The 19,901-nt window shown below is 31.7% G+C and overlaps 1 protein-coding gene across 1 annotated transcript; it reads left to right on the plus strand.

The window, feature by feature from the left end:
* The first annotated feature begins 2,641 nt into the window (after positions 1 to 2,641).
* On the plus strand, positions 2,642 to 3,443 carry LOC106333037. The gene has a single exon (XM_013771520.1). The coding sequence runs from the start codon at positions 2,880 to 2,882 to the stop codon at positions 3,258 to 3,260; it is 381 nt and encodes a 126-aa protein (XP_013626974.1). The 5' UTR covers positions 2,642 to 2,879; the 3' UTR covers positions 3,261 to 3,443.
* Positions 3,444 to 19,901: the final 16,458 nt, after the last annotated feature.

The raw sequence follows: 19,901 nt of genomic DNA on the forward strand, positions 1-19,901 counted from the left end.
TATGAGTGCCCTTAAGAATCAATACATAAGCCTGGCCGTGACCTTCAATCAGGCCGGCTACACCTGCAATGGTGTGCATGTTTGCACTTTGCATTGTGAGATTTAAGAAATATCTTTTATCCCTAAGTATTGTATGACTTGTGCCACTATCCACCACGAGTATGCGCATTTCGTCATTCATTTTTATAAATAAGATTTCATTTCTCAGAGACTTCAAAACTTTCATTTATTAAAGTTGCAGAACACCGAAAAATAAAAACACCAAATCAATCATAAAACAATCATAAAACAGTAAAAACAAGTCGTATCGAAAATTTTAGTCTTTGAGACAATCAGAAGTCTCAAAATCCATAAGGTTGTTATTTGCAACATCGGATTCTTTATCAGCCTCATAACCGGAATCATGGACATAGTAGGCACGAGATCAGATCAGTGTATGTGGCGAAGCCTTTCATTCGGTACTGCTGCTGCAGGATTATGTTTGAGGAATGAAACGTAGAGAATGTTTTCTCAAGCAACTCTTCTTCGGTTACTACTTCACCACAAAGTCTCAGCATCGAGACCGTCTTGAACAAGACCGAATTGTACTCATCCACTGACTTATAATCCATGAATCTTAGATTCTTCCAGTCATTTCTGGCCTTTGGGAGTAACACCATTTTCTGGTGATCATATCTATGATGTAAAGCATCCCAAAGCTCTAGTGGATTTTCCATCGTAATGTACTGATCTTTTAGACCTTCAATGAGGTGATGGCGTATAATACTTATAGCCCTGTACCGATTCTTGTCGGTCTCATTGTTGTCCTTGATGATTGTATCACCAAGCCCTTTTGACCTTAAGCTTATCTTTGTATCTAGCGCCCACTGCAAGTAGTTATCTCCGGAGAGATTAAGGGCTGCGTAGTCTCTATTTGAGATTTTCGACATCTGAATCACATTATCATTTCAATTTAGGTTCACAATGTGATCATGTGACCGCATGGTATAACAAGCTCGGCCACAAACTTGTCTTACGCATCTATGAGAAAACAATCAATCTAATCGACCATGGTACGAACAAATAAGCCACACGGCTAGGTAAACAAGCAATAGGATCGGACATGTAATTCTATTTGACCATGGTGCGAACAATCCTAATATTTGATTCTACATGTATCAGGGAGATTAATGCCACACGGCCATATGAGTTTTAATGCAATCAGATTCGAATTCGTATGTTTTCTACATGCTGGTCGATTTCATTAATCATTGTGAATGCAATTCAATTCAAATTTATATGTAATGCAAACAACCTTAGCAATTGATTTATCAATTTAGGGTTTCAACTTTTAAAGCTAAGGCTGCCGGTTTTAATAAAAGGTTTCAAGGCCTTTAGGATTTAAGTTCTAGATCAGATTACTTCAATCAATCTAACAATCCTAAAACCTCAAATCAATCAATTCAATCAATTAAAAATCGAATTCAGTCCTTTAGGGTTTAGGGTTTCGATTCCAAAATTAGGGTTTCTCAAAATCAAATCAGGAACAATCAATTTAAGTTCTAATGGAATCGATTTCTATATTTCTAGTTAAGAGATTGCCGATTTTAATCTTGTAGGTTTTAGGGTTTTGATTAAGATCAAAGTTTCCATAATTATGTATTAGGGTTTCTGATCAATCTAGGTTCTCAGCTTTAAGTTATACATTTGCTTTGTAGGGGATTTAGAACCGGACCACCTTTAGATAGAGAGAGAGGACGAACGGATGCAATCGGGTCGCGGATGGGATGATCGCGGGCTGGAGGCGTCTCGGTTGCGAGCTGCGCGGAGATCGGGTCGTCTCGGGTCGATCGCGTCTTCGGGTTTGATCGCGAGCTGGACGGTTCTTCTGAGCTGGAACGTGATCTGAGAACGTCTAGGTTTCAAGAGGGATCAACTGAGTTCTTCAAAGAACTAAGAAAGAGATTAGGGTTTTGGGTTGTGGTCGCCGGTTTTGGCTTTTAGGGTTATAGGTTTCGATTTATCTCAGGGATCTTAACGTGTTGTAAAAGAATGGAGAATTGTCTGTGTATTATTAATGAGTAATAGAGGTTCTTTATATAAGGATTACAAAGTATAGAAAAAATGAAATTATCCAAAACCTAATACAACATGAAATAGGAAAAGATGTAAAACAGATAAATGGAAAACATCCTAGATCTAAAGTCGGCCGACTCTCTCTCCTCTTGGGCGCCGACTCTCTCTCCTCTTGGACACGGCTGGGCCTTGTCTTGGTCTTGGTTATGGGTCATCCACATAATGATTTATAACAATATTTTGTAATTTTTGATTATTCGACATTTTGAGTATTATTGGTTATTTTTCTTATAGATGTTACATAAAAAAATGTATGTTTAAAATTATAAGCTATAAGTTTAGTACATACAGTATATGTATTTTTCTTAATTAACATTGAATAATAAAATATAAAATATCTGCAAATATTTATGAAACCTTGTTTTCCCCTTTTTTATAAAAATAATTGTGAATTTCATGCTTACATAAGTAGACAGCATGAAGTTTATATGTAGAAAACAATGACGACACGAAGTTCTATTCTCCTTGGGGTGGCCAGCTGGTAAAAAGCGTAAGCATGTGCGCTGTTTTGGTTGGTAGCCGTTTAAACCAACTGTTCCTACTCATACACGAATCATCAATTTTAGAAACATTACTACTTTTTTTGTCAACAATAAAGATTTATTTAAAAAAATTAGATTTATGCTAAATAAAATTAGTTTTTTCCCGAATCATTCTTTCCTTCTTCTTTAATTCTCCTGTCGTTGTTTCCTTTCAAGAAAAAGAGAGAGGAAATAACGTCCGTCTGAAGCTTTCCGGCGAAATTCAAGATCCAAATCTCGGCAATGTCGACGTTCTCGCCATCGTTGGCCGTCCTCTCTCTGATTCTTCTGAGCCTATCTCTGGTTTCATCGACGGAGATTAACAAGGGAGGAGAGATTCGATTACCTTCGGAGAAGACCAACGGCGAATTCTGCGGGAAAACGTCTAAACCGGCTTCGTGTCCGGTTAAGTGTTTTAGGGCTGATCCGGTTTGCGGAGAAGACGGCGTTACGTACTGGTGCGGTTGTGCAGATGCTTTGTGCCATGGCGTTCGTGTCTCTAAACCGGGTGCTTGTGATGTTGGTAATGGCGTTGGGTTGTCTGTTCCTGGACAAGCTCTGCTTTTGATCCACATTGTCTGGTTGATGGCTCTTGGGTTTTCAATCCTCTTCGGCCTCTTCTGATTTTTTTTTTTTTTTTTTTTTTTTGTTGGTAGGTTTTGAGGTTGCAACGACTGAATCTTTTTGTTGATAATCATTGATATAAAATGTTGAGTTTTATTTCCTAATTGATGTGCAGAAAAAAAAATGATATGTATTGATATATTACAAGAAAACTATGAGAAAAGATCATTGTTTGGTTTGGTCCGTATAAAGGAAGCTTTTTTGAATCTTGCTTTCGTCATCTGTTTCACAAGATGATCCCAGATTGTATCAGTTAGGTGATTAGGCATACGGTTTGCATCACTTTCGAGTGCTTGTACGCATGCGTCTTTCAATCTCCCTGCTTTACTATTCATCTTGTAACTTCACAGCATCAAGGTTTATACCATTGTCTGATCAAACACTGGGGTTGCTTCATCTAACTGGTTTGCTTCCCAGAGAGCGTTGGTCAAAATGTTGTGTATACAGGCTAAGTTTTGCTCATTGTGACCAAAATCTACAGAGAAACATCTAGCTTCCATCTCCTCAACCAATTTCACTGCTCCCTATAGTTTCCCTTCCCTGCAAGGCGACAATGCTGAAACTATTGGCATCAAGAGCTCCATTATCAGCAACCAGTCTCACTATTGTTAACAGAAGCTTAAAGGAAACGGAAAGAGCAACACGCAATTCATTCTTCACTTCATCACCCGAACAATTACAACATAATCATTATAAACTAGGACTTTAGGCAACCTCCTAACCCCTCCATGTAATCCAAAACTCCTAACGCTAAATCGTCTGTAAGAAAAATGGGTTTCAAGAGAAAGAAAGGAGATGGCGAAGGCGAGGAGATGGAATCCGAAGATCGCGGGAGACCCAATTCCAACGGAACAGAGAGAAGGAACGTGATACTCCCTTCGATGATAAAGAACAAAACAGTTGATCCACAACATGTCGTTTCAATTCCACTGTGAGTCTTTATAGGTTGTACAGTTTTGTCGTGGTTTTGTTTTCAAGTAATGTTTTTCTATTTTATTTAGAAAACAAAATATTATAAACTACTCAGAATTTAAATGTTTTCTAACTAGTTTCACTCAACCCATCCTAGTGTGATAGACCAGGGTTTCAAGTAATGTTGTGTTTGGGCTGTGTTGATTGCAGAGAGGACCAGCGTTTATATCGTAGTTACAGTCACTGATATCACAAGAAAGGAACTTATTATGATTTGAAGAAGGTAATTAATGGCTATTAGTGGTTTCTTGTTCTTTGCTACTATTGAAGAGATAACGTTTTAGATATATGGTGGTTTTGCAGATTGTAGAATACGCTAAGAAGAAAGATTATACATCTCTTATTGTAGTTCATACAAATCGCAGAAAACCTGGTTAGTTCTTTGCGCCATGGTGTTACATGTTTTGTGCCCTTTGATACAAGTCTTTATATGGTTTGTTTGTTATAATCATATGTAGATGCGCTCCTTATCATTGGTTTACTCCTACTGCTCATTTCAAATTGTCAAATCTTGTTCTAAGAAAGGATATTAAGGTATGTAAAGCAAATACATTTCGTCTTCTCTATGTGGATTAGTTATAACTGAATTGAAATTTAACATTTCATTGCAGAATCATGGCAATCCTACAAGCCATGAACCAGAACTAGTTTTAAATTATTTTACAACGCGTTTAGGAAACCGTGTTGATAGATAAGCTATATAGTTCTTATGATTCTTGAGACCTCGCAGATAACTGAAATTCTACTTTTTATTTAAATTATACAAGAATTTCCTGGTCTCCACCGAAGTGGATCCAGATTAGTCATGTATTAGAAGCCTATGTTTTCGGTCCACATGTCGGTCACATATCTCTGACTATGTCGAAATTTTAATTTCCCAGTGGCCGGGACTCGAACCGAAGTGTTTCACCGTATTGTGCTTCGCCCTCAAGTTAACCATCACTGGGCCACAAGCGCCAGTTAGATGCCTGAAATTCGCCTGAAACAAAGTCTTCTCTTCTTTTTGTTGTAATCTCTTCCATACTTTGTGTTTGATTCTTTCGCAAAGTGTGTTCTTATGATCGATTCCTAGAAGCTCTGATACCAATTATTGAATTCAAAGATTGTGTAACAAGTATAAAGAGCCTCTCTCTTTATTAATCTTAAGTAAAATAACTCAAAACCTTAAGCTCTTACAACTCGATCTCTACACTCATAAGTTCATGGTACAACTCAGGCTCTTCTTGTATAGAGATATCAATTTTCTAATCACCTTAAACTTAACTTATGTAGATAACTCCTGGATAAGACATATTTCCTATTTCAAATATCTTTAGGTTAGCTTGTAAACCAAGTTAACTTTAAGTTTACTTTGAACAAAAAAGGTAGTAAATATCCAATTAGAAACTTTTGTTGTGTTTTGAGTTTTTATCTTAAGGCTTAATCTATTGGGCTTATTTGCGTAATAGCTATATTTAGAAGACAATTTACTCTTTGTATTTTCTTCTATTTATGTTATAAAATAAACAAAAAGGTAGTAAATATCCAATTATAAACTTTTGTTGTGTTTTGAGTTTTTATCTTAAGACTTAATCTAATGGGCTTATTTGCTAAATAGCTATATTTAGAAGACAAATTAGGTGAATGACACTGATTTTGACATAATGTAATGTCAGACATTTGGACCACATTCCATCTGGGGTTTCCCCTTCTCTTAACAGGGTTTGCAGTTGCAAGAGACGTCGGCCTTTTTTTTGTGGCGAATTAACAATCGCATAACGGTACGCAACACGTGTCCCAGATGTATTTCCCACCTATGATTTAATGGTATGCAGCAGTGAAATGAGTGGATAATAGTAGTAAATGTTTTAAAGAAAAAAGATATTCAATTTACAAAACATATGTTAACGGATGTAAAGAATCAAAAGGTACAGTCATTGCTAGTCTATATAACAAAAAAGTATAAACACGAAATACAAGCCAACCTCTTTGTAATAGAATATGTACAAGCTAAAGAAAATATCACATATTTCTCAAATTTTGAAATCTCTTAGATTGCATCGAAGTAGTTAATGCTTCCCCCAATGTCAATCCTAATCTTCCATAAACTAAACGCTATCCACTAATCACTAGACCCAACATAGAAATATAAACCCTAACTCAAATATCAAAATATGAAAATAGTAAATACTAGTATGAATTTGTAAGCTACATCATGTGATATTAAACTGTACAATATAGAACATGAATGTCAAATGCATTTCCATTTTACGTGCGGCAGATAAAATAGAAACATGGTAAATGTAATTTTAATTTAAAGTACATCTCACACATTCTCAAATTTTGATATACTTATGATTGTTTGGAAATAGTTAATGCTTTCTCCAGTATCAACCTCAATCTTCCATAAACTAAACCCTATCCACTAATCACTAAATGCTACATAGAAATATAAACTCTAACTCAAATATCAAAATATGAAAATAGTAAATACTAGTATGAATTCGTAAGCTACGTTAAATTGTACAATATAGAACATGAATGCCAATTAGATGCATTTTCATTCTACGTGCGGCAAATAGAATAGAAACAGTGTAAATGTATTTGCAATCTAAAGAACATCTCACATATTTATCAAATTTCCTAATGTGAATGATCTATCACATTGACAATTTCTAGAATACAAATATTATAAAATTTTGGAACAACAAAGAATTTTACACCAGTTTTGAGCTTTATTGTGGTCAAAATCGGTTATCTCGACATCAAAAACAAAAATTATTGTGATACATCGACAATGTAGCTCACAAAAATTTAAAGAGCTGAAAATGTTGAGAGAATAATTCCACATATGCAATGTCAACTTCTAAACAATAGAACATATTTTTTATATCTTTGATAGAGAGGAGGATAATATCGGTGAGCCATGGTTAAAATGTTAAAATAAATTGATTTTATTATTTTATGAATATTTAGCTAATTTGATTCAAGATATATGTGTATATAAATATATATATATAGATAATTGTTTTGTAATAAAGACATTTTTTACATATTGAGCTACGTTAAGATATATATACTATTATTTGCTAATTGATTTTTCGCTTTTAAATACTAATATTAGATTTATTTTTTATATTAGATAATTGATTATAAATTAATATAATAAATATTTTAAAAATAAAAACATATTTGAAAAATAAGATATTTCTTATATATTGTGTTGTTATCTGAAAATAATATTTTCTATTATAAAAGTTTAAGATATAAAATAATTTAAAATTAAATACTAATAGAAAAAATATATGTATAAAGATATCTTATAAACTATTTTTAATATTTGAGTGTTCTTAAAATTTTAAGACAATTACAAACATACAATTTTTGATGAAAAACTTGTCATATAGAAATAATTTGATGTTTTATTTAAATTTTTAAGAACATAAATAAAAATTTATTATGATTTTTTTAAATTAATAAGATATCAATTAATAAATATTTGTAAGAAAATTATGTCCGCTTGAGCGGATAAAATACTTAATTAATACATTAAAGAGAGAGAAAAATTGCTGTCAACTATTCCCTAGACTATATTTGCGAAGTGATTTATACACATGTCGTCACTACAATCATTCTCGCTGAAAAAAGATGACATGACACTTAAAATAGATGACATGGTTTTAGAAAATAATGACATGACATCATATTAATTGTGAGATGTAAAATTTTCTTATAAAAATTTAAATCTTTTTGCATGGATTTTGAATATGGTAATAAAAATAACTTATATATCATCATTAATATCAATTTTCCACATAAATATTTATTTATAGTAAACTATTAAATATATTAATAATTCATATATCACAATTAAAATAATAATATATGTGTATATATGTATCTCACATTAATAAAAATAAACTAAATAAAATAACACTAATCCCAAAAAAATTGATAGTTAAATAAACTAAAAATTACTATTTCTAAGCATGTCGCAAAAAAAATCCTAGTTAAAGTTAATTATAAAGACTACAATTATTTATAAAGTAACACTAGGTGCCTTGTCCACTAACCCACCGATTGATATTTATCTTGTTTCGAGTGATGGATTGGCTCAATCTTTCAAAAACTACTTTATTTATAGCTTTTTCATTGATTAAATACAATTTTTTTGTTTCTTTCTTTTTTAATAAATTGATATATTTGTAGTTACGTCATGCCCTTTTGTTTCGAGTTAAAAATCGGTATTACTTTCTTTGATTGCGCCTAAATTCAATAATAAGATGTTATATGTACCAAAGTTCCGAGACTTTTCTCTTTCAAATTGAATGGCCAAAAACTCCAAGCTTGCCGACGCATCTCGTTTATACACTAATTATTTACGTATAATAATATAAATTTTCTTGCACCATGCGTAGAAATAATATTTTTAAATATGATATTTTTTTTTAAAAAAGAAAATTTTAATTTGCTTATGAACATCACTGTTTTATATTTTAACTTCAATAGTTTGAAAAATAAATCATTATCGGATTTTTATATTTGTTTTATTTGGTTTAACTATTACAATTTGATTTCAATTTAAATTAAATTTTATAAAAAATTTACCTATACTATATTATATTTAAGGTTTTTTGTTTTATATATATCTCTTATCACTTAGTTATATATATATATTTACATTTATTTAAATATACGAATTCTAATAATTTTTTTATTTTTGTTAGTTTTAGTTAAAATATGTTAATGTGAAAAAATTAAAATTTTAATTAACCTAATGAACCGATAAATTTAAATAAAATTTTAATCATTTACCAAACAAACCATCTTGATATTGTCGTAATATGCTGTAGCTGAAAAGAAACTCAATTATTTTTATGTCATTGATCAGTGATCAGTTACGTAATTAAAAGCCAATGCATAGTCAATAAAGAGTTTTAAATTGTATCTACCACCCCCTTTTCGTGTTCCTTTATATATACTGAGTATGCATAATGCATTGTCGACTTTACTTATTCTGGTTTTGATATGCTGAATGAATCAATTGATCGAAATCGGACGCTAATGGATTCTTACACGTGTTATGGCTTGTATTGTTAACGGATAAGAATTGGCTGAATAAACTTAATTAATTATCTAGCCAAAGAAATCAAGGACGCGAGAAGGAACATATACGAAAAATAGATGAATAATAACCATGGCACATATATCTCCAATATATTAACTGACATCATTTAAAAAGTTATAACCTTAAATTTGTACTAATTGAAAAAAAATCATGTTACTTAATTAGAATGTTAATTTATCCTAAGTGACAGCTTAAGAATCAATTGAAAACAAAATTGGTCCAAATCTAATTACTAGAGAACATTATATTAACCCAAAATATAAAAAGTATGTATTATTTCTTTAAATAAAAGCTACGGAATTACCTAATATGATTAACATATATATGACAATTATTGACTATGAATAATAAAGATTTGACAATAATTTTTGCATCATTCTTCATTTTTGTTTAATATTATATTATTAAAAAAATTAAACAATTACATTAACCACATAATAAAAAAATTAGATTTTTTCTTATATGTTATATTTTGATTTTTTTTAAATGACTTTAAATTACAAAAATGAGAAACCTTATATGTTATATTTAAAAAAAAATTAAACGACTTTAAATTACAAAAATGAGAAAACCTTATATGTTATATTTTTTTTATATGTTAGATTTTTTCTTATATGTTATATTTTGAGCTTTTTAAAACAACTTTAAATTACAAAAAAATGTAAGTTTTCCTTAAGCATACGACTAAAAGCATTAAAATGACATGTATCAATTCGATGGTTGATCTGAAACCTTTCAAAACCATATGGAAGATAAATGTCAAAATAATTCAACTGTGGAAACAATACTATTCACTTTTTTCAAGAATGTGTTCGGTGGAAAAAAATAAGGTTTTTGTGTCATAATTTTTTTTAATGTCCAATCCGATCAACCCATGATATATTAATTATAGTTTAGTTCCACAATTTTAAATAAAAATTGATCTGATCCATCGGAAAGAAATTATATAATAACAACAAAAACATTTTATATTTATAAATAAAATGATCAAATATAAAAAAAAATTATCGATAATATATACAAATAAATTCACTCTGCGCAAGGCGCAAGTCTTATCCTAGTATATATATTTTTGAATTATATAGGAGTATTCTGGTCTCACAGAAGTGGTCCAAACTATTCATGTGTTACCACGTGTCGGTCTACTGTCCATGGCGTTGCAGAAATTTTAATTCTCCAGTGACCGGGACTCGAACTCTGGTGGCTTCACCGTATTGAGATTTTGCCCTCAAGTTAATCACCACCAAGCCACAAGTTCTGGTTTACGGCAAAGATATTTAACGTGTTTCACCAACTTGGTTACGTCTACGGACGAAGAAATATATTATTATTAGTGACGATATTAAGTTTACAGAGTACAAGTTTAAGATTTCTTCGAATACAAATATATATATATACACATAGTAGCATTCCACATCTAAAAAATATTAGACTATACGGACTTATAGTTATCCCACGATCAGATATAATTTCCATAATAACTTGATGCAACGCTAACGCTCTTGATGCAACAGACAATATGATATACGTGATGCATCATCCATCGCCTAGATGCAACATCCAGATTCAAGGCACATCAACAAATCTCCACCTTGACTTAAATCCTCGCAATATCAGATGTACCAAATGTACCAAATGTACAAGATGCACCTTCAAATGCGACATGTACCAGATGCGTTTCTCTGCACCATATGTACCAGATGCGCTTCTCTGGCTATATGTACCAGATGCGCCATCAGCGCTAGCTGTACCAGATGCGTTTTTCAACGCCAGAGATACCAGATGCTTTGTTAGCGCCAGATGTACCAGATGTGTTTTACAACACTAGATGTACCAGATGCGTTCTTCAACGCCAGATGTATCATTCGTCTCTTTGCATCAGATGTCCATTCGGATCATATGTGTTGCTATGACGAACAAGACACCTTTCAATGGCCAGATGCTCAACTAGAACCAGACGTTCGTCATCATCCAGATGTCTTTGCGGATCAGATGTCCCAACAGACTAAATACCCCCAACGGGCCAGATTCCCTCACAGGCCAAATGCCCCAACGGGATAGATGTCCTTTTGAACCAGATGCCCCAACATACCAGATGTCCTTTCGGACCATATGGCCCTTAGGGCTGAACCATATACATGGTAAGATGAATATTCGCAACGCACGAAATACTGATAGGTTTACCTGAATACATCCCAAAACTTGTCAACACCTTATTAATGTAGATTTTTGTGACAAGAACAACTTTTTCTTCATATCTTTGAATATCTCCATCCCTAGAATCTTTTTTGTTGCACCCAAATCCTTCATCTCAAATTCAGAACTGAAAACTTTTTCAGCTTATAGATGTGTCACACATCTTCTATGCAGCTATCAGCATGTCATCCACATAAAGCACCAAATGTACCATCCTTCAACTACCAGCGCTAGCAATACTCTGATGGAAGTATGTCTGACCACTGGTGAAAAGATCTCAATGTAGTCTACTCCCTCTCTCTGACTGAAACTTCTTGCAACAACCCGAGCTTTATATTTTACTTCTTCTGCCGGTGATGTTCCATCCTTAATCTTGTAGACCCACTTGCATGTAACAACTCTTCTCCCTGATGGTTATGTGACCAGATCCCATGTATGATTCTTTTTATGAGACTTTATTTCGTCTTTCATTGCAGCATGCTATTTTTCAGACTTGTTACTAAAAACAGCTTCCATGTAAGTGGATGGTTCATACGTATCCACTTCCTCTACAACCTGAACTGCATAACCCACCATATCATAACAATATATCTCTGGTGGCCTTACATCAACCAGTCTTGGTTGATCCTTCACAATGCTATAATTTGTAGCATCCGTCGATTGAATCTCTGTACGTAGAACCCAACTGGACTTTTTTTACATGCTCAACTTGATTTTTTTTTTTGTTTTTGCATATCGATCACTTCATGATCATCTTGCAGCTCCACTTGTTTATCTTTGCTACATTTTCTGCTTAAGAACTGGACCATGAGCTTCTAACCATAGATGCTTTATCGAAGACAACATTTCTGCTTAGAACACTTGGTTTTCTAATGGAGATTGGATCATGTATCTCTTGACCCCATCACCGTAGTCCATAAATACTCCATTCCTTACTCTTGGCTCTATTTTATCTTTACTCACATGATACTAAACAGTACAACTGAACACTCTTAGAAATCAATAATCAGCAGATCTACTTGACCACATCTCAAAAGATATTCGACACTTGATGAATGTGTGGTGAGATTTATCAACTAGAAAGTCGTGTTAATTGTTTAAACCCAAAACCGCTTCTCCAGACCAGCATCCAGCATGCACCTCGCTCTCTCTAGTAATTTCTGATTCATCTGTTCCGCTACACCATTTTGATGTGGTGTTTCCAAGACTGTAAGATGCTTGGCGATTGTTTCATCCTCACAAAACTATTTGAACTCTTACGAGCAGAATTCCAAACCAATTTCAGAACGAAGCATATCTTGCTTTGATGGATGTTGCATCCGACGCTCACCCATATGTCAAAGCCTCATATGCCATAACTTAGTCGTATCTCTCTCTGGAAACCATTCTCTCCTTAGTGTCATATGGTAGGATGCTTCCGTATCCATAACCCACACATCAGAAGAGAAATTGTGTGCATGCACAACAAGGCGATGTCATCGTCAGACTTGGTTTCATCCTCTGCTGCTGCAACAGACCCAAACTGCTGCTCATTCGTTTTGGGACAGCGTGACTTCCAGTGTCCCTTCTCTTTGCAATAGTTGTAAATATCAGTTGGTTTAGGATTCACTGAGAACAAATTCTTACCTTTTTAAACCCTTATGTTCTCATGTCCCTTCACACCACTAACAAAAAATCTTGAAACTTGATTGTCTGCCCCTGAGCTGGATGCCGTATGGCCCAATTCCCAACTATGAAACGCCGACCTAAATTTTCCAGTTTCATTGTATATTTTCCAACATTGAACGATTGCAATTAGTGTTTATTAGGGTTTTAATGATTATTGAAACCTAGAACTCCTAGGATGATTTAATTGGATCCTTTAGAGAATTTATCTAACTGCTTGTGTTCTAGAGTAGCTAAATAGAACCTTAAACATAGGATAATTGACAACTGCATAAGTAAGTTCATTACCTAAAACTAATTCTGCTGAGCTAGGTTGTTAGGCGCATGCGAGAGCTGGTTTAATTACTTAGTGTAATTACACATCGTTAGCATCTATAACTCATAATTCTGATTACATGAAACCCTAAGTCTAGCTTTTATCCCATATATCTTACAACTACTTATTTACTGCTTTTATATTTATTGTCTAGCTTAACTTTAATTTTTCATAGTCTATTGTGTGTCCACGCTCCATGTGGATTCGATCCCTAAATACTACAATATGGTCTCTAGCTAGTTTGAGAGAAAATATAGCTCTAGGGTAATTTGAGTTACATCAAATTCGGCGCAATTGCCGAGAAGCATTGGATTCGCCATTAGACTTGAATAATAGGTTTAGTCTACATTTCTTTTTAGTTACTTATATAAAAAAATTCTTGTTTCTTTCAGGTGCATGCCTAGCATTACCATAAACATCAAGAAAAAAAGATTCTATTTTCGGATCCTGCAAGACTTGAACCTACAATTCGCAAGGAGAAGCGAGCAGCATCAATCGACATCTCTTTTTCATCGATCAATTCCACTTGTGAGTGAGCAGCGATCGACACTTAAGATCTGGATAACTTACTATTGCATTCGAGCTCTAGGACGGTACATCACATACCCTTAGCATCTAGAACTCATAATTTTGATTGCCTAAAACCCTAAGTCTAGCTTTTATCCCATATATCTTACAACCACTTATTTACTGTTTATTTATTGCTTTTATACTTACTGTCTAGCTTAACTTTGATTTTTCATAGTCTATTGTGTGCTCACGCTCCATGTGGGTTCGATCTCTAAGTACTACAATCTGGTCTTTTATTTGTGAGAGAAGATAGTTCTAGGGTAATTTGAACTACATTAAACGTCTTCTCTTCCAGAGTCTCCAAATCAGCAATATCAATTTTTTTCCCTCACAACGGTCCACAAATGCTTTGTTGCTTCAACATTGCATGCATCTTAATCTGCAAAAAAACTGAAGCTATTTAACTTTTAAATAGAATGTTTCAAAATATTATATTTACTAAAACAATTTTTAACTAAAACAATAACAAGTTACTTAAACAAAGTTTTAAATATAAGAACATATCACTAGAATGGCTTTTACATATACAATCAATTATATTGTGTAGTTTACATATAACTAGTACTACGCTACTATATTTTAGTTAATCATTTTCTGTTTATTCAGTTATAAGTACCACACCAACACTATAATATTTTTTGAGACTTTCACGATGGTTGATTACAGTGATATCTTTAATTAATTAAAAATATTAACTAATTGCCTTACTTAAAAAAAATCTAATTTTCGTTTTTTTATATTATTTCCAAATAACGTATATAATAAAAGAAAACATTTATTAAAAGAATCAATTATTATTTAAAAACAAAAAATCATAAAAAAGGAAACTCACAAAAAATAATGTTGATATTAAAAAATAACATATTTCCTTTGAAACATAATCTTAAATAACATAATATATATATTAAGTAATAAAATTATTTAATTTATATCAAACTATTTTCTCATATGATTAAAATCAATCTCAATAAAGAAACCAAGATATTTCCAAAAGATGCATTAATATTTTGTAAAACAGCTTTTTTTCTTAAATTTAAATAATGATATACCTTTTATTTATATTTTTATCAAATTACATAGATAAAAATATCAATAATTTTCTATATTAAAAAAATATTTTACTTATATAGTATGCTTTCTCAAAAATAATTCTCAAAAAAAAGTTTGGGTATTTTGAAATATTAACATGTGACTTAATATTTGAGTTATATATCATAATGTTTTATAAAATGTAATTATTGATATTTATTTAAATGTTTAATAATATCATTTTCAAAACAATTTTAATAAAAATAACAGCTTTTAGGAGAAGACATTAAAATATATATTTTACTATAAGTATTATTGGATCTGATAATTAGAAATCAAATTCTTATGGAGCTAACTTTAATTTCTATGAAGGTTAATTATATACAAACACTTGATGAATTAAATTATTGTATCTAATTGCCATTAAAAAAATCGTTTTAATTTTTGTTCCTTTTTAATATCATTTCCAAATAAAAAATATAATAAAAATAATTCATTTATTGAAAGAAACCAGTGTAAATTTATACATAATATGAAATAATAAAAAGGAAATTCACAAAAATTAATTTTGATACTAAAAATTATATACTTCTTTTAAAAGTAATATTAAATAACATAATATATATTTATATATTTTGTTTAAACAGATTTTATTGATATACTGAAGTACACATAGATATAAAGATTCACATACAACACAACAAACTACATTTTTATTTTTATTTTGTTTTGATAATCCATGTAATCCGGACGCCCCAGAGAGAACCCGACTAGTGCCTAAGTACACCTCCGCAGAAGACATTCTGGAGGGCCGTCTTTTTCACCCCATTTTAATCGACGGTGGCCAGTGGGATTCGAACCCGCGTTCGTATTGGAAAGCCTACATTTTATTAAATAAACAGAAGTATTCGATATATTATATATTTAATATATTTAAACTACATAAAAAATATGACACCAACATTTTCTTAAATGAGTAAATTATATATAAACCTATTAAACTATTTTTAAAAATCAAATACAACAACCAAACTGAATGCAAATAATAAAATTAATCTAAACTTTAATTTGTTAAGAGCAAAAAAAATGTTAGGATTGAATTTAATTATCAAAATATATGAAATCCAATATACCCAAATAACAACCAAACCAATATATTACAGTGGCGGATCCATACATTTTTAAACATGTATCAAGAATTTAAATGGAGTTTATATGAGAAATTCCCTAGGATAGCCCTTTTTAAGTTTTTGTTACAAAAATAGCCATCAATGAAGAAAATGACCAAAATAAGTTTTATTAAAAGGTAAAAATGTATTTTTACCCTATGGTTAACTGATGTAGACTTAAAGTTTAGAGTTAAGGGGTGGAGTTTTGGGGATATGGTTTCAAATTTTTAAAAAATAAAAAATAAATATTAAAAATTTCAAAATAAAAAATAGACTATTTTGGTCATTTTCTTTCTTGAAAGCTATTTTATAATTAGTTAATAATTTATTTTCAATTATATTGTAATTTTTTATCAAACATACATACAAATTACAATATAATTGAATAAATATCAATTACAATACATACAAATTACAATATAATTGACAAACATACATACAAATTACAATATAATTGAAACATAGGGAGTATTATTTATAATAAAACATACATACAAATTACAGTATCATTGTAAATAAATCATTAACTAATTATTATAATATATTCATTTTATTAATATTTATATTCATGCATGAGCACGGAATAATCATCAAATACTTATATAAAATAACATTTTTTTTTTCTATTTTGGTTTGGTTCGCTTCGATTGGTTTTGTTTACTGGATTGAACAGTCAAAATTAATTTCAGAGTTATGACTTCTATATATATAGTAAATTACACCTGCGAGTAGAAAATAAAACATATACATAATCAGACACAATTTTTTAATCAATAATCAGACACAATTAAACCATTCTATTTAGCAAACATTGTAAAAAGAAAATTTTAATCTAGGCAAAAATTGTAAATTCTATTAAGCAAAAACCATAAAATTCTATTTCTAGTTGGTAAATCTGTATTGATGTTTTTATAATAAAACTTGATTGAAAAAAATCTTTGTCCGAATAGCAACAGCGACGGGGAAGGGATTTAAACCTGCTTTTTTTTCTTTTTGACTCGAAAATTACTAGGTTTCGTCGAAAGTATCCTAGAATGCAGTTTACAAAAAAAAATGAAGTATCCTCGAATGCAAAACATGGCAAAAAGAAGAAGCCCATGCTTTATAAATAACAACCGGTAGAGATCCTTTGTAGTCTTGTAGTGCAACGACGGAACACATATATAATACTATTTTTTTATTATACTATGTTTTCCTGACTTGTGACTGCTGAATGGTTATCGGTATAGTGTATATATACTACTGATGTTGTCGATACTGATTTTTAACTTGTTTTTATCCTCGAAATCTTTTTGAAGTGCTTTGGCCTTTAATCGTTTCATGTGCCATTCCTCAGCAGTATTATAAAGAAAAAGCAAAGCAATACACCGACTTCTTTTTGTTTGTAAGAATATTATTATATATTTTAGCAAAAAAAAAAGAAAAAGAATATTATTATATATTTAGTAAAGTATATATAACATGAAAAAGATTAGGGAAAAGAAGATGACACAGTGATGGGGGAGCTACCAGCCCACATTATCATCACCTTTAAAGAAATAAATAAGCAAAGCATGCACATGATTATCGTTGTGTGACAAAAAATAGATTATTACGTTTTCCGACTATATATAGTATCTTATTCCGGTGGTTTTACTATAGGTTCATTAATGCTTCTAACCCGGAAGTCTGGGGTTCGAAGCCTAGAAAACGCAAATATGCATATTATCTAGAAAAAAAGATTACAAGAGGTCTTCAGCATGGTGCATGGCGTATCATCGAACATGGATCTTATAGGACGGTTCAGAGTGACGCAGTCAGACGTGCATTCTCATCTGGTGGTAGAATTGTCGGCTGTGGAATCGTCTATGTAATATTTCTCAGCGTTGTAATAGCATAATTAATCAGACGTTAAAAAAAAAAAAGAAATCTCCACTTTATTACTCTTTAAAAATCAATTCTAACTTCATAAATCAGATAAATAAAATAAATCTAAAAAATATCTGTAAAAGCGTAAAAACCAAAAATCTGAAAAGAAAGAACTAAAAACGTCCAAAAACACTCTGATCTGATACATTCACTCTTGTTCGTTGATCTCATCTGAAAATTGGAAAAAAAGGAGAAACAAGCAACATGGAAATCACTCACTGAAATATGAAATGCTAAACCTGAAGGTCATAGACTCGAACGAATCATTCTGAATATAAATAATTTAACCCTAACATGAATCAAACACGGCATCTCAAGCACCCAAAGAACAAATCATTGTCCTAATCACATACTTGCACACACCACTCATCCCCACACTGGAGTGCACCTATAGTCGGGAGAGTACCCGCTCACCTATAGTCGAGAGAGTGCCCGATCACTTAAAGTCGGAAGAACTCCCGGCCACATCACATACTCATCTCAACATCCACCTATGTTTAACATATTAAAATGAAACAAACGGTGTTGAACCCTCTGAGCTCCTATTTTCAGTTTAACAAAAAACCTAACAACCTAGCACAAAGACTCAAGACATACTACGTCCTAAGCCATGTACGAGAAATTAGGAGAATAGTTCTCACTTTTTCCACTAGCTGGAATTGACAAACAAAAAGATGCAGCCAACATCAATACGAGAAATAACGGTTCAAAGTCTCTGGAAATAAAATTTCCAAAAATGAAAATTTTCCTAAATATAAATTTCATAAAATGGCAGCTTTCCTAAAATAACAATTTATTTTTAAATGACAGCTTTCCTAAATTAGAAATAGGGAGGTGACAGACTTACTGGAAAACTCGCATGGAAGCTCGACCAGCAATTTTGACCGAAAATCTCACTAGTGATTGGTGATCGGATAATTCAACAACAATGTGTCATGCACAAAGCAATGCTTTGTTTTCGATGGAGAAAAAAATAGGGGTAAGCTCTTGATATAAGAGAAAGGAGAAGTAAGTTCCAATTGTGGGGACAAAGTTAAAAGAATTATGGTTAGAATTTTTAATTACTAAAGACGAAGGGCGCCAATAAAATCTCAAGTCACGGTCGATACATATTTAGTTAAACATTGATATCCTGAATTTAGTTATTTCATTTTGATAGAAGTGGTATCGGATAGTCCATGAGAAAAAGTAAACATGGTTGGTGAAGGATAAGAACACGAGAATGATCCAAACTCCGTGCATCGAATTTTTAACATATTTAATTGGTTTTACACAGTGTCTAATAAAATATTTATTTGTTACGAAAACGATTTCTAATCTAAACAAAAAATACTATACCTCTCATCTGATCTCCTATAATTTCTCATCTCCCACTATACTATACCAGTATACCGCTCATCGCATCGATCCTTTAGGTTTAGTGATTTGGACGTTTTCGTATCTTCTCTAAAATATTTTAAAATATCTTATTTCTGATTTGAACATATTGCCCTTGAACCAAATGAGCTACAAAATTGACTTAACCAAATGATCTTAGAAGACTGATCGATTCCAACAAAACTGACTTATTTGGTGATAGACTGATATAGTGTTATCATTAAACCACTTAAATGAATTGAGCTATTTCTATCTAATATGGATTTACTAGTCTAATTTTTTTTAGAAATATTTGGTTTATGTAAAAAGATTTAGAAAATGAATCCATTTAA

The sequence above is a fragment of the Brassica oleracea genome, chromosome C3 (genome assembly GCF_000695525.1).
Source record: "Brassica oleracea var. oleracea cultivar TO1000 chromosome C3, BOL, whole genome shotgun sequence".
NCBI lineage: Eukaryota > Viridiplantae > Streptophyta > Magnoliopsida > Brassicales > Brassicaceae > Brassica > Brassica oleracea.

What these genes read in the sequence shown, in the direction of transcription:
- LOC106333037 (XM_013771520.1), top strand. Translation starts at nt 2,880, where the DNA reads ATGTCGACGTTCTCGCCATCGTTGGCCGTCCTCTCTCTGATTCTTCTG.